At 46.0% G+C, this 15,516-nt stretch overlaps 1 protein-coding gene and 1 long non-coding RNA gene across 7 annotated transcripts in view; one reads left to right on the top strand and one right to left on the bottom strand.

Annotated features, from left to right (window-relative positions):
- The window catches only part of WSB2 (WD repeat and SOCS box containing 2), an 81,498-nt gene that overhangs the window by 64,708 nt on the left and 1,274 nt on the right, over positions 1 to 15,516 (top strand). For 5 of the 6 annotated variants that reach the window (XM_077955358.1, XM_077955359.1, XM_077955360.1 and 2 more), the window contains exons 3-8: positions 6,540 to 6,784; positions 6,944 to 7,075; positions 11,522 to 11,622; positions 13,384 to 13,556; positions 14,583 to 14,693; positions 14,814 to 14,921. In XM_077955358.1, the coding sequence (XP_077811484.1) occupies positions 6,540 to 6,784; positions 6,944 to 7,075; positions 11,522 to 11,622; positions 13,384 to 13,556; positions 14,583 to 14,693; positions 14,814 to 14,921 (870 nt within the window). The remainder of the gene's footprint in view (positions 1 to 6,539; positions 6,785 to 6,943; positions 7,076 to 11,521; positions 11,623 to 13,383; positions 13,557 to 14,582; positions 14,694 to 14,813; positions 14,922 to 15,516) is intronic. The other variant, XM_077955361.1, reaches the window with a different exon arrangement.
- LOC144333139 (uncharacterized) lies at positions 9,240 to 10,364 on the bottom strand. Its single transcript, XR_013401538.1, has 2 exons — positions 10,096 to 10,364; positions 9,240 to 9,753 (listed from the first exon to the last, which is right to left on the bottom strand). It is a non-coding gene; the product is annotated as an uncharacterized LOC144333139 (long non-coding RNA).

Genomic DNA, 15,516 nt, shown 5'->3' with positions numbered 1-15,516 from the left:
GATGGACAAGCCCCGGTGTCAGAATGCTGTGAGCTCCCATTCAGATAGTCCAGCATCTGTATGTTTTCATTGGTCCCAGGGCAACTCTATGTCTGTATTCATTCATTCAGCCAGCCTTGGTTGCATAGGTTCTTTCTTTTTGGTTTTTTTTTTTTTGAGACGTAGTCTTGCTCTGTCGCCCAGGCTGGAGTGCAAGGGCGCCATCTTGGCTCACTGCAATCTCCGCCTCCTGGGTTCAAGCAATTCTCCTGCCTCAGCCTCCTGAGTAGCTGGGATTACAGGCGTGCGCTACCACCTCTGGCTAATTTTTTTGTATTTTAGTAGAGACGGTGTTTTACTATGTTGGCCAGCCTTGGTTGCATAGTTTCTTTGCGTAACACGGAGTTAGGGACTGAGAGTCCTGAGATAAATCAAACATGGCCCTTGCCCTTGAAGCTCTCATTTATTTTGCTTTAAGCATTTTTTATAAATAACATTAGATTTAAGGTTTTTATAAGTTGGATATGAAATTTGCATTGATAAAAGGGAATGTTGACAGGAGTTTGTTGAGATGGGTACTCTGCATGCTGCTAGGGTTGAGGGGGATAAATCTGTGCAGTTTCTGGAAGGAAGGCTGGCAAAATGCATCAAAGACCTGAAAAATGTTCTTTTGGGCCGGGCGCGGTAGCTGATGCCTGTAATCCCAGCACTTTGGGAGGCCGAGGCAGGCGGATCCCTTGAGGTCAGGAGTTTGAGACCAGTTTGGCCAACATGGTGAAATCCTGTCTCTACTAAAAATACAAAAAGTTAGACAGGTGTGGTGGTGTGCACCTGTAATCCCAGCTACTCAGGAGGCTGAGATAGGAGAATCGCGTGAACCTGGGAGGCAGAGGTTGCAGTGAGCTGAGATCGCGCCACTGCACTCCAGCCTGGGTAACAGAGCAAGACTCCATCTCAAAAAAAAAACAAAAAAAAGAAATCTCAGAAATGGTGTCATCTATTTATATACACTGATCTTCATTATGAAATTAGTTGTATATTAAGAAAATTGGAAACAGTTTGAAATCCAGAAATGAGAGGATGGTTAAGAAAATTTTACCATTTCCATATGATATTTTTGCAGCCATCAAATTTTGCCATGTGTTTTTAATCAGAGTTTTCAGTTCCTTCTGTGGTCGGTTTAATGATAATGCCAAGGTCATACATTGTTTACTAATTCCCCACTTGAAATACAAGGGATGCTCCTTCAAGACTTGACATATAAGTACATTTACTATATGAATTTATAGTCTGCTTTTTTTTTTTTTTTTTTTGAGAGAGTCTTGCTCTGTCATCCGGGCCAGAGTGTACTGGCGCGTCTCGGCTCACTGCAACCTCCGCCTCCTGGATTCAAGCGGTTCTCCTGCCTCAACCTCCTGAGTAACTGGGATTACAGGCGTGTGCCACCACACTCAGCTAATTGTTTTGTATTTTTAGCAGAGACAAGGTTTCACTATGTTGCCCAGGCTGGTCTTGAACTCCTGGCCTCAAGGGATCCACCCACCTTGGCCTCCCAAAGTGCTGGGATTACAGGCGTGAGCCATTGCACCTGACAAAATCACATATTTTGAAGAACAGTATTCTGAGGAAATGTTTGCAGTATGAAGCTTATTGAAAAAAAAAAGAGGCTATATGGCCGGGTGTGGTGGCTCACGCCTGTAATCCCAGCAGTTTGGGAGGCAGAAGTGGAAGGATTACTTGAGGCTAGGAGTTCTAGATCAGCCTGGGCAACATAGCAAGACCCTGTTTCTACAAAAAAAAATTTAAAAATTAGCCTGGCGTGGTGGCACATGCATGTGGTCCTAGCTACTCAGGAGGCTGAGATGGGAGGATCGCCTGAACCCAGGAATTAGAGGCTGCAGTGAGCTCTGATCATACCAGGCCACTCCAACCTGGGCGACAGTGAGATGCTGTCTCTTAAAAAAAATAAAAAGCAGTTTGTAAAACCATGTGTGCAGTATGATACCAGATTTGGCTTTTTTTGTTTTTTTTTTTTTTTGAGACGGAGTCTGGCTCTGTGGCCCAGGCTGGAGTGCAGTGGCCAGATCTCAGCTCACTGCAAGCTCCATCTCCCGGGTTCACGCCATTCTCCTGCCTCAGCCTCCCGAGTAGCTGGGACTACAGGCGCCCGCCACCTCGCCCGGCTAGTTTTTTGTATTTTTTAGTAGAGACAGGGTTTCACCGTGTTAGCCAGGATGGTCTCGATCTCCTGACCTCGTGATCCACCCGTCTCGGCCTCCCAAAGTGCTGGGATTACAGGCTTGAGCCACCACGCCCGGCCAGATTTGTTTTTAAAAGACGTGTATATACACAAAAATTTATAGTGAGATGTTTAGAATGGTGGTGGTAGGATTATAGGTAATTTTTACTTTATTTGTCTCATTTTCACATTTCTCCCATGTTTCTCTTCTATTTTTATTTATTATTTTTATAATTTAAAATGATTGGTTTTTTTGGGGGGCAGAGACAAGGTCTTACTCCGTCACCCAGGCTGGAGTACAGTGGCATGATCATAGCTCAATGCAGCTTTGAACTCCTTGCCTCAAGTGATCCTCCCTCAGCTTCCTAAAGGCGTAGCCACCACACCCCGCCAACAATTGCTATTTTAAAAGTCTTTTAAAAGAGAATTTGAGGCATTTATATTCTAGTTAGGGTAGTTTTACATTTTTAAAAAATCATATTATGTAGTGCTTTTGATATTGAGCAAATAATTGATATTAACCAAATAATTATACTGCTTTTTGAAATAAAGTTTTTAGAAACCTTAACTTCAGTGAAGCTAAATTCTGCCAATGAATCTGTCTTGCCTCATCAGCCCTTTCCCATGATACGATCCCACTGCGTTTCATGTAACTCATCCCTTGATTCATTAGCAAACTCAAAGTATTTGTTAAGCATTAGGCCAGGATACCCAAGACCTTAGTTCCAGTTCTGCCCCTGATTTTGTGACCCTGGGAAAGTTAATAACCCATAAAATGGAGATTTTAGTATCTCTTTCTAGAAAAATTAAATTTAGGATATTAAAATGAAATGATAAATATGCCTTAATTCTTTTGGAATAAAGTAGCTACAGGTGTATTCCTTAATTCAAATGCAGAAATTAGGGCCAGGTGTGGTGCCACATGCCTATAATCTCTGCACTTTGGGAGGCGTGGATGGATTGCTTGAGGCCAGGAATTAGTGACTAACCTGGGCAACACAGCAAGACCCTGTCTCTGCAAAAAATTAAAAAATTAGCTGGGTATGGTGGCATGCACCTGTAGTCCCAGCTACTCAGGAGGCTGAGGTGGAAGGACTGCTTGAGCCCTGGAGTTCAAGGCTGCTGTAAGCTATGGTCACACCACTGCACTGCAGCCTGGGTGCCAGAGAGTGACCCTGTCTCTAAAAAAAAACCAAAATAAATAAAACAAATACAGAAATCAGGATTTTATAAGAAAATAAATTTAACTGGTGGCTCCAACCTGTCTTAAACCTCTTCCCATAGCCTGCCTCTTAAGTGCTTCTTCTCGTGACAGCAAACTCAGCGGCCAGTGCCAGGGCCAGAGCCAGGTAGGTCTGGACCGATCGAAGTGACATTCGTGGTCACATTCAGATTGGCCAGAATAACAAGTTTTAGCCTATATTTGGCCATTTAGACCCAGAGGTTGGCAAACTTTTTCTTTTTCTTTTCTTTTCTTTTTTTTTTTTTGAGATGGAGTCTTGCTCTGTCATCCAGGCTGGAGTGCAGTGGTGCGACCTCAGTTCACTGCAACCTCTGCCTCCTGGGCTCAAGCAATTCTCCTGCTTCAGCCTCCTAAGTAGCTGGGACTATAGGCACCCCCCACCATGCCCGGCTAATTTTTTGTATTTTTAGTAGAGACGGGGTATTACCATGTTGGCCAGGCTGGTCTCAAACTCCTGACCTCAAGTGATCCGCCCACCTTGGCCTCCCAAAATGCTGGGATTACAGGCATGAGCTATAGTGCCTGGCCAACTTTTTCTATAAAGTAAATAGTTTAGGCTTTGTAGGCCATAAGGTCTCTGTCTTGACTGTTGAACTCTACTGTCACAGTGTGAAAGCAGCCTCAGACAATACCTAAACAAATGCGTGTGACTGCGTTCCAATACAACTTTATTGACAAGAACAAAATCTGTCATTTGCTACAACATGGATGAACCTGAGGGACTTTATCCTAAGTGAAATGAATTAGGCACAGAGAGACAAATACTGCGTGATCTCACGTACATGTAGCATCTAAAAAAGTCTAACTCATAGAAACAGAGAGTAGAATGGTGGTTACCGGGGGTGGGAGAGGGAGTGGGGAGATATTGATCAAAGGTATAAAGTTTCAGCTAAGCAGGGTAAGTTCAGAAGATCTATTGTACAGCATGATGACTGTGGTTATTAATAATATACACTTGACAATTGCTAAGAGCGTAGACCTTTTTTTTTGAGACAGGGTCTGACTCTGTCACCCAGACTGGAGTACAGTGATGTGATCTTGGCTCAGTGCAACCTCCGCCTCCTGGCTCAAGCAATCCTCCCATATCAGCCTCCCGAGTACCTGGGATTACAGACGTGCGCCACCAGGCCCCTGCCACCACACCCAGCTAATTTTTGTATTTTTAGTAGAGACGGGGTTTCACCATATTGGTCAGGCTGGTCTCGAACTCCTGACCTCAGGTGATCCACCCACCTCGGCCTCCCAAATTGCTGGAATTACAGGTGTGAGCCACCGTGCCCGGCCCCTCCCTTCTAATTTTGTAAATGAGCTTGGTTAAAATTCTTTCATGTCTTTCACCACACAATTGACAGAAATGTGATTTAGTTAGAATTTTTTGGGAACATCTGTAATATTGGGTTGGTGCAAAGGTAATGGTGGTTTTTACCATCTGTAATATTGGGTTGGTGCAAAAGTAATGGTGGTAATTGCAAATACTGCAATTATTTCTGCACCAATTAATACATAAAGTTGTCAACTACATATGCATCAAGTTTAGGATTTCTCTTGGAACCAAATTTGGCGTTCAGCTTTCTCGTCTCCATTTCCCTCAGTTTAACCAACCAGAGTATGGTCAGGTCACATGGAGACCTTTGTGCTGTGTACCGCAAACAGTAAGCTTCATGTTTTCAGGCTCAACCCCAGGGCTGGCCAAGTGCTTGTGCATTTGAGACATTGTTTCCTGGGCACAGTGGCAGCCAGGGCCCCATGTTTTAGCTTATCTGGGCCTGTTTCACTGTAAGTTGAATTGTAGGAGAGGGTTGGGTTAAGAGATCTTCCAGGACAGGCTACCTCTACGCAGCCCTGTGAATTCCTTTTCTCTCTTGACTACCTTGCTGTTTGATTCTTGTGCGGGTTACCATCAGGGAAGTAAATGAAGGAGCCTCATTAATCAGTTGGAACATAGTGAGTAAAGGTGGAAATTAACATGTACCAAACAAACGGTGTTGGCAAGACAGGGGTTTATTTTCCAGCTCCTTGGGGATTTCTAAGCTAGAGATAAGGGAACTCATCAGGCAGGAGAGTGGTGGCTATTCAGACTCTAAGTTCTGCCCTAGTTCCAAACCTGCATTGCGCTTTCTTACTCATGGGAAAAACTGAGTATCTTTTTCCTTCCACTCACCAAAACCCGAGAGAACTTTCTGAGCCAGCATGTGACTCCCTGGAGCATCTGTGATTTAGTTATCCCATAAGGCAGGTCACCCCATTGCAGGGCTGTTGCAAATAGATTGAGCCATGGCCAGTATAGCCTGTGTTACATCAACTCTTTTTTTTTTTTTTTTTTTTTTTTGAGACAGAGTTTTGCCTTTGTTCCCCAGGCTGGAGTGCAATGGTGCGATCTTGGTTCACTGCAACCTCCGCCCCCTGGGTTCAAGCGATTCTCCTGCCTCAGCCTCCCAAGTAGCTGGGGTTACAGGCACCCGCCACTATGCCCAGCTAATCTTTTTTTTTTTTATTTTTAGTAGAGATGGGGCTTCACCATGTTGGCCAGGCTGGTCTCGAACTCTGGAACTCAGGTGATCCACCTGCCTTGGCTTCCCAAAGTGCTGGGATTTACAGGCATGAGCCACCATGCCCGGCCTACATCAACTCTTAAAAAGAAACAAAAAGAAAAGTCACAGCAAATTGCACCAAAGGCCAGCTTGTTTCTAGGATTTAAAATCTTATGTGGCCCGGTGGGGTGGCTCATGCCAGTAATCCCAGCACTTTGGGAGGCCAAGGTGGGCAGATCACTTGAGCTCAGGAGTTCGAGACCAGCCTGGGCAACATGACAAAAGTCCGTCCTACAAAAAATACAAACAGAGTTAACAGAGCCTAATGGCACATGCCTGTAGTCCTAGCTACTTGGTGGAGGCTGAGGCGGGAGGATCAGTTGAGCAGGGAGGTCAAGGCTGAGTGAGCCATGATTGTGTCACTGCATGCCAGCTTGGGTGACAGACCCTTCCCTCCACTCCCCAAAAGTCTTACATGTTCCAGGATGAAAAGTTGATAGACTTGGTAACAATTGCAGATTCATTAAGAAATCTCTGCTTCTCCCAGCATCCCTAAAGGGTTTGAAGCCAAAAGCCGCAGTAGCAAAAATGAGACGAAAGGGCGGGGCAGCCCAAAAGAGAAGACGCTGGACTGTGGTCAGATTGTCTGGGGGCTGGCCTTCAGCCCGTGGCCTTCCCCACCCAGCAGGAAGCTCTGGGCACGCCACCACCCCCAGGTGCCCGATGTCTCTTGCCTGGTTCTTGCTACAGGACTCAACGATGGGCAGATCAAGATCTGGGAGGTGCAGACAGGTAGGTCATTCCTGGCTGGCGCAGGAGCTGGGAGGCTCGGGTGCATGTTCTGACTGTGTCACCTCCCTGCTCCACTCGTGTTGGCCGAGGGGTGTGGCCGTGGAAGGCACACCTTGTGCCCCCTCTCTGGCTGACTGAGTGCCCCTGCTTTCATGCCAGGGCTCCTGCTTTTGAATCTTTCCGGCCACCAAGATGTCGTGAGAGATCTGAGCTTCACACCCAGTGGCAGTTTGATTTTGGTCTCCGCGTCACGGGATAAGACTCTTCGCATCTGGGACCTGAATAAACACGGTATGGGAAGAGAAGGAACTACTTGGCAACTCCACAAATACCGTATTTGCTTTCTCCTCTTTACCAGTTTCGTTTTGATCTAAAACAGTGTTTCTTGATGTTTTTTTCTGTGATTGTCCCTTAAGGAGCCTTTTTAGACAGTTTTTTCCTAATTGCCCCTGCCCGCCCCAAAGATAATACCGTACCAAAGAGAGTTTAATACCAGACATATACTGTGTGTCTATTTAGGCTATTGTAATATTGAAGATCTATTGTATATTTGCTTATGTGCTGAATGCATGTCTATGCTTTGTATGTAAAAAAATGTTAAGATTTTTTTGGCTACCAAGAACTAGTTTGTACCCTCTTGGGGTGAATTGCCCCTGTTAAAAATATTTGATCTAGAACAGGTTTCCTCATCGGCACTATGGATATTTTGGGCTGGATAACCCTTTGTCGTGGGCTCTCCTGTGCATTCTAAGACACTGAGCAGCATGCCTGGCCTCTTCTCTTTTGATGCCAGTAGCATCCTCTCCAGTTGTGACAAGCAAAAAAGTCCCCATGTTCTGTGAAGGGCAAGGTCTCCCCAGGTTGAGAACCACTGATGTAGAAGTCCCTGTTGGGTGCTTCCTGTTAGACTTTCTTTTTGAAGCAGACTCTAAGCCTAGAATAATTCTCTCAGGCTACAGGGCATCAGGTTTTGTGAAATTCTGCCTTGAGCAAACTATATACGGGGGTGGCCCAGTAAGGAATTCCATACATCTCTGGTTTGATCCTTAACTAGAAAGGTGATATAACAGGCCAGGCACAGTGGCTCACGCCTGTAATCCCAGTACTTTGGGAGGCTAAGGCGGGTGGATCACCTGAGGTCAGGAGTTCAAGACCAGCCTGGCCAACATGGCAAAACCCCATCTCTGCTAAAAAATACAAAAATTAGCTGGGCGTGGTGCTGGGCTCCTGTAGTCCCAGCTACTCGGGAGGCTGAGGCAGGAGAATCACTTGAACCTAGGAGGCGGAGCTTGCAGTGAGCCGAGATTGCATCACTGTACTCCAGCCTGGGCGACAGAGCGAGACTCTGTCTCAAAAAAAAAAAAATGTGACATAAGAAAGGGGAATTTATTGCAATGCCATTTTTCCAATCCCTCCAGCCCTGGATGGGGCTCAGGGGCTGGAGGGATTAGAAGGAGGCAGTGGTAAAGGGTCATGAAGAGGATCAGGGGCGGGAGGGATTGGAAGGAGAGTTATGAAGAGGCCACTCATCCCCATGGTGTGAAGGCACTGGCACTCTCTCCCAAGTTATGACTGTCCAGCTCCACACAGCCATGGGAGGGACCTTTCTCCTGCTCTTTTAGCAGTGAGCCCAAAAACTTGTATCTTAGTCAGTGCCAGAGACTAGGTGGCTTAAACAACAGACATTTATTTCTCCCAGTTCTGAAGGTTGGGAAGTCCATGAGCGAGGTGCTAGTAGTTTTGGTGTCTGTGAGCACCAGCTGCCTGGCTTGTAAACAGCCACCTTCTGTCTATATCCTCATCTGGCAGAGATCTCTCTCTTTCATGTCTCTTCTTCTAAGGGCACTAATCCCATTCCCGAGGCTTCACCCTCATGTCCTATTGACTTATCAAAAGCCCTACCTCCTAATACCATCACATTGGGGATTAGGGCTTTATGTGTTGGGGACACATTTAGTCCATAGCAACTTGTCAAACAAACTAAGGCGGTGCATGTGCATCCTCATCTGAAGGCATCTGATCACACAGATAACTCTAGGTGGTTTTTTTTTGTTTTGTTTTGTTCTTGAGACGGAGTCTCACTGTGTCACCCAGGCTGGAGTGCAGTGGCACGATCTCAGCTCACTGCAACCTCCGCCTCCCAGGTTCAAGTGATTCTTGTGTCTCAGCCTCCCAAGTAGCTGGGATTACAGGCATAAGCCACCACACCTGGCTAATTTTTTGTATTTTTAGTAGAGCCGGGGTTTTACCATGTTGGCCAGGCTGGTCTCGAACTCCTGACCTCAAGTGATCCGCCCACCTGGGCTTCCCAAAGTGCTGGGATAACAGGCGTGAGTGAGCCACTGCGCCTGACCTACTCTAGTGGAACCTGTAATCACACAGTCTAAGATACGCTGCTGATCAGGGCACCTTCTCCAAGGCAGTGCCTTTTTTTTTTTTTTTTTTTTTTTAAGACAGAGCCTCCTACAGGTGTGTGCCACCATGCCTGGCTAATTTTCATATTTTTGGTAGAGATGGGGTTTTGCCATGAAGGTAAGGTCAGGGTGGTCTTGCACTCCTGACCTGAAGGGATCCGCCCACCTCAGCCTCCCGAAGTGCTGGGATTACAGGTGTGAGGTACCACGCTCCTCTGGCAGTGCCTTTTTAAATGCTGGCTTAATGCGTGTACTGAGGCAGCTTGCCACCATCTCAGGAAGGTCCATGCCGTGGCTCTGGAAATCGCCTGATGACTGGGAACGAAAGACCAAGTGAGTGTGACTGAGAGTGGGTGGGATGGAGCAGGCCAATTATGAGAGCTTTTCAAGGAGAGGAGGGGAATAAAGTTGCGTTCCCAGCTGCCGGGTGCTGCCCCACTGACCTAACAGGCCTTAATTTATTCAGTACTCACAGCACCCTGAGATTTGACGGCTGAAGAAACTATGATTGACCTTTATTTTTTTTTGAGACAGAGTCTCACTGTGTTGCACAGGCTGGAGTGCAATGCTGCGATCTCAGCTTATTGCAACCTCTGCCTCCTGGGCTCAAGTGATCTGCCTCAGTCTCCCGAGTAGCTGGGACTACAGGCACCATGACTTTTTAAAAATATTAATTAAAGCACTTTGGGAGGCCAAGGCAGGCAGATCACTCGAGGTCAGGAGTTCGAAACCAGCCTAGCCAACATGGTGAAACCCTGGCTCTACTAAAAATATATAAAAATCAGCAGGGCGTGGTGGCAGGTGCCTGTAATTCCAGCTACTCGGGAGGCTGAGGCAGGAGAATCACTTGAACCCGGGAGGCAGAGGTTGCAGTGAGCCGAGATCATGCCATTGCACTCCCTCCTGGGCAATAGAACAAGAGCCTGTCTCAAAATAAGTAAATAAATAAAAATTAAAAATAAAAAGTACTAATTTTTGTAGATCCATACATCCGCATAAACTTCAATAAATTCATATATATGACCATGTACAGGCATATAACAATTCTTTTTTCTTCTTTCTTGCTTGGCTCTTTCCTTCCCAATTCTCTCTCTTGCCCTCCCTGCTGTCGGCATCCTCCCCTCTTCCCCTGCATCCTGGTACCCCGTGTTAGGAGCTAGTATATACCCTTCCATATTTTTCTCTCTGCTTATATAATCCTGTGCACACACATTTGCATTCATGGCTTTTGGGTCATTGTTTCACAAAAATGGAATCATATATCTTCACAATTTTCCCCTGCATCTCGCATTTTTCATTAAACGGTAGGTACCCCATGGAAAATCTGTCTCTAATTCCAACTGCATTAATGGGGTAGATATACCACCATTTATTCGCCCATCCCCTATATGGACGGGCTTTTTTTTAAAGCAAGAGCTGGAGAGATTGTGTGAGTTGCCCTGGGTTATGTGCTGAATTAGCAGGGGAGTCAGGATTCAAACCCAAGCTGTCTGACTCTAGAATGTGTGCCCCTAATGACTCCACAACACTGCTCATCTGGACATCCTGGCAAGGCTGGCAGGGTGACAGTCTGCAGCAGGATCCTTGTGATTACAGAGAAACCTTTACAGTTTAAATGAGGGAGAATTGAAGATAAACTCTCTCTCAAAATTGGGAATGATGATTCAGGGTACTTGAGGTGGTTGGGGAGCCGAAAAAGAACATTCTCTGCTATCAAAGGCTCCCTTTGATATGGTTTCCTATGAGGAAACCTTTAAGGCAATTCAAGATTATATTTAAAAAGTGGTCAACACCTGAGGTCAGGTGTCCAAGACCAGCCTGGCCAATATGGTGAAACCCTGTCTCTACTAAAACTACAAAAATTAGCTGGGCACAGTGATACGTGCCTGTAATCCCAACTACTCAGGAGGCTGAGGCAGGCGAATCACTTGAACCTGGGAGGCAGAGGTTGCAGTGAGCTGAGATTGCGCCACTGCATTCCAGCCTGGGAGACAGAGTGAGACTCCATCTCAGAAAAAAAAAAAAAAAAAAAGTGATCACCATACCCCTTCGCCTTTACTGATCTTACAGATTGTGTTGAAGCCATAGGTAATGGTTTCCGTGGGGAATTAGAATATCATATTCACAGATTATAGGTGTTTAAATGACAAATCTGGTCATATTTCTTACTCTGAATTGAAAATTGGACCCTTGGGCCCAGCTGATAGGAGCTGATGGGTATACTGGGCGGGGGGCTGTTACCACCCCAGTTCTCCCAGTTCTCCAGTCTTCCTGCTTTGTTGTTTTGAGGATTGGCTCATCGTTTGCTTCTTTTTTCTGCCAGGTAAACAGATTCAAGTGTTATCGGGCCACCTGCAGTGGGTTTACTGCTGTTCCATCTCCCCAGACTGCAGCATGCTGTGCTCTGCAGCTGGAGAGAAGTCGGTGAGTCTCCAGCATTATTGCTTTAATTCACTGAGACGTGGAGGTCTGAAGTGGTGGCCTGGTGTGTGTGAGTGTTCTCAAAATCGTCCGCAAATCCACCCCAATAGAAGGCATGCTGGTGGACCGTGGCTGCCACCTGCGAAACTCCCTTGTGACTTGCACTTTAACATGAACCCAAAGACAGGAGGGATCTGGAAACAGGTTGCTCCTGTCATCAGAGGTCTGTTTCCCTTTACAAAATGGGAAAATGATTGCTTTTTAAATTTCTTTTCTTCTTGGAGTCTGAGATTTTAAAAGTTGCAGCCCACATGTGAGTCCAAATTTCCTTTGAACCATCAAATTTGAATCTCTCTAATTTGGATTTCCAATTCAAATCATGTCAGTGTAGTTACTTGTTGAACTTTGTCCTGAAATCCTGTTAATTGAAAAAACAAACATGTATTAGAAATCCAAGAACAATTTGAGAACAGTTTCTGTTTGAATTTTGTGTTGCGTTGAGCCACTTGCTGCAAGTGACTGAAGGGAAGGTTGAGAGTTCACCATTTGGTACAGTCCTGGTGGCTTTATTTGTGGTTTGGAATATGAGGGTTTTCTTTTTTACTTTTTTTTTTTTTTTAGACAGAATCTCGCTCTTGTTGCCCAAGCTAGAGTACAGTGACACAATCTTGGCTCACTGCAACCTCCGCTTCCTGGGTTCAAGCTATTCTCCTGCCTCAGCCTCCCGAGTAGCTGGGATTACAGGTGTGCACCACCACGCCTGGCTAATTTTTTGTATTTTTAGTAGAAATGGGGTTTCACCATGTTAGCCAGGCTGGTCTCGAACTCCTGACCTCAGGTGATCCACCCACCTCGGCCTCCCAAAGTACTGGGATTGCAGGCGTGAGCCACCGTGCCTGGCCTGAGGGTTTTCTTAAAGGAATGAAAATAAAATCCTCTTAATGCTTCTCACAAAGGTTTAAAGTGATGAGCTAGGTTAGAGACACAGTCTTGGGACAGATTTCCATGGTTCCATACACAAGGTGGGGGGTGTAAAATGCCTTGACAGGCTGCCACTACTTTGTGGGGTGGCCGCAGATTTCACTTCTGACCCTTTAAAAAAAAATTGGAGACAGTCTTATTCTTTCGCCTAAGCTGGAGTGCAGTGATGTGATCTCAGGTCACTGCAGCTTCCACCTATCAGGCTCAAGTGATTCTTCTGCCTCAACCCCCCAAATAGCTGGGCTTACAGGCGTACACCACCATGCCTGGCTAATTTTTGTATTTGGGGTTTTGCCATATTGGCCAGGCTGGTCTCAAACTCCTGGCCTTATGTGATCCACCCACCTTGTCCTCCCAAAATGCTGAGATCACAGGCGTGAGCCATCATGCCTGGCCACCAACTTTTAAGTGGAATAAGATAGCACTTGGCTCAGGTCTTCATCAGCACGTACTACCCTGTTGGCAAACAGGACTCAGAAGCAGACTCCGAAGTCTCTGCACATGCGTTTCAGCGGGGGGCTTCCTAAGGCTGGTCTGGTTTATTCTCTCTTATAGTGAGCTCCTTGAGCATGTCTGTTGGCTTAAATCCTCAAAAATCCAGACCAGTTACCTTATTTAAACCTATACGACAGGTTCTGGAAGAGCTGTAGGAAAGGGATAGAGAATCAACTTGACCTGGCCACAAGGCCTGCAGAAGATTTGGTGGTGGTACCTTTCCCTCCCTCCATTTGAGTCCTAAGCACTTCGCTTCTGCCCTAACCAGGCACTTCTTACTTTCCACAGGTCTTTCTATGGAGCATGAGGTCCTACACGTTAATTCGGAAGCTAGAGGGCCATCAAAGCAGTGTTGTCTCTTGTGACTTCTCCCCCGACTCTGCCCTGCTTGTCACGGCTTCTTACGATACCAATGTGATTATGTGGGACCCCTACACCGGCGAAAGGCTGAGGTCACTCCAGTAAGGACTGAATCCTGCTATGACTTTTTTGTAGGGGGACTGATGAGGAACCTGCCTGGGATTAGACATGTCTCTTTTAGAGTCTGGGACATGGGAGGGGGAAAAGCTGGATAAAAAGGCACAGTGGGTCTCTTTTTCTTTTGAGATGGAGTCTCGCTCTGTCACCCAGGTTGGAGGGCAGTGGCGCAATCTTGGATCACTGCAGCCTCCACATCCCAGGTTCAAGCGATTCTCCTGCCTCAGCCTCCTGAGTAGCTGGGACTACAGGCGTGTGCCACCAGGCCCGGCTAATTTTTGTATTTTTAGTAGAGATGGGGTTTCACCACGTTGGTCAGGCTGGTCTCAAACTCCTGACCTCAGGTGATCCACCGCCTCGTCTCCCAAACTGCTGGAATTACAGGCATGAGCCACTGCGCCTGGACTGGTTCATTGCTTCTTAGTGATGCCTTGTCAGTTAAGCCCTCTCAAGTAGCTTTGAGTGTCTTCCCGTCTCCCGATTCAGGCGGCTGCATGTACTTCTTTGGAATCAGCATTATGAAGCCTCAATATGACTCTTTATTTCCATTTACTAATAACTGTAGTAACAAGTTCAGAAAGAGCCTCTTATCGAAACTGTGCTTTCCAAAATGAGTTTCATGTTCTCATAAACTTGGTCTCCTTTTTCCTTTTGTGTCTGTTGTTTTATGAAGCAAATAATAGGCAGTCCTATAATTATCATGTATCTTAGCCTAAAAAAGACTTGCAGTTTCTACTGTGGCATTAAAGTGAGGGCTGACCTACTTTGCATAAGCCAATTAGCACAAGGAAGTGTTAGTAACCCTTCAGTCCCTCCACAGGACACCTGGAGCCTTCTGAGATATCCTTTTTTTCCCAGTGTGCAAATCCCAAGCTTTTCCACGAGGGGCACACAAGTGCATGTTGAGTCCTTTTATAGCCACGGCAGTTTGGCTTCCTGCCTGGGGTGACGATGGAGGGTGGAGAGCAGCCATCACTCCAGGCCTGCCATCCTGTTTCTTTCCTTCTCAGCCACACCCAGGTTGACCCCGCCATGGATGACAGTGATGTCCACATTAGCTCACTGAGATCTGTGTGCTTCTCTCCAGAAGGCTTGTACCTTGCCACGGTGGCAGATGACAGGTAACAAATAGAACTCTCTTTACGTGACCTCAGAACAAGTGCTTGCAAGTAATGGCAGCAAGGCCCTCCTGGTCTTGCCCTGGGTCAGCTAATGTGTGGATGTTCTCTCTCCCCATCCAGACTCCTCAGGATCTGGGCCCTGGAACTGAAAACTCCCATAGCATTTGCTCCTATGACCAATGGTCTTTGCTGCACATTTTTTCCACATGGTGGAGTCATTGCCACAGGGTATGTATTTGTTAGCTGAACAGATGGGTGGTGGTTTCTGCTGAGTATACCATGGAGCTTTTTAAGGAAAGAAACCATCTAGAATTTTCTTGCCTATGAGGAAACCTTTAAGGCAATTCAAGATTATATAAAACTCAAATGATCGATTTTGCTAATACAGTGTACCATTTTCTCTGAATATTTAACCTAAATGTAATTAAAGACCTGTAAGTCATGCCACCTAATGGGCCAAGTTCACAAGGGAGAATAAAATTGAGATGATGCATAATATATGGGAAACTATTTAGGGCTAAAAGACCACTTTACAGGTAACATCTATAATTCAGTAGGTGGCACTCTTCCTCCTATTACTTTAGAACTGACTGTGGTCAGATTTAGAAAGGGCTGTGCGGAGAGAGAGCACTTTGGTATCAAAGGTGTCTTGAGTTTTTCTAATCCTATCAGCAGCCTTAATTATTCAGCACCACAACTTTTACATCCATTTCCACGGTCAGGGTTACATTTCACTCTCTGAAGACTCCGCTCTTTCCAGTCAAAACAGAAACTTGAGTATCCATCCTCATGAAAACATGAACATCCAAGCTCTGTCTTAACA

Source organism: Macaca mulatta, chromosome 11 (assembly GCF_049350105.2).
Source record: "Macaca mulatta isolate MMU2019108-1 chromosome 11, T2T-MMU8v2.0, whole genome shotgun sequence".
Classification (NCBI taxonomy): Eukaryota; Metazoa; Chordata; class Mammalia; order Primates; family Cercopithecidae; genus Macaca; species Macaca mulatta.
This window is presented reverse-complemented; position numbering and strand designations above follow the sequence as displayed.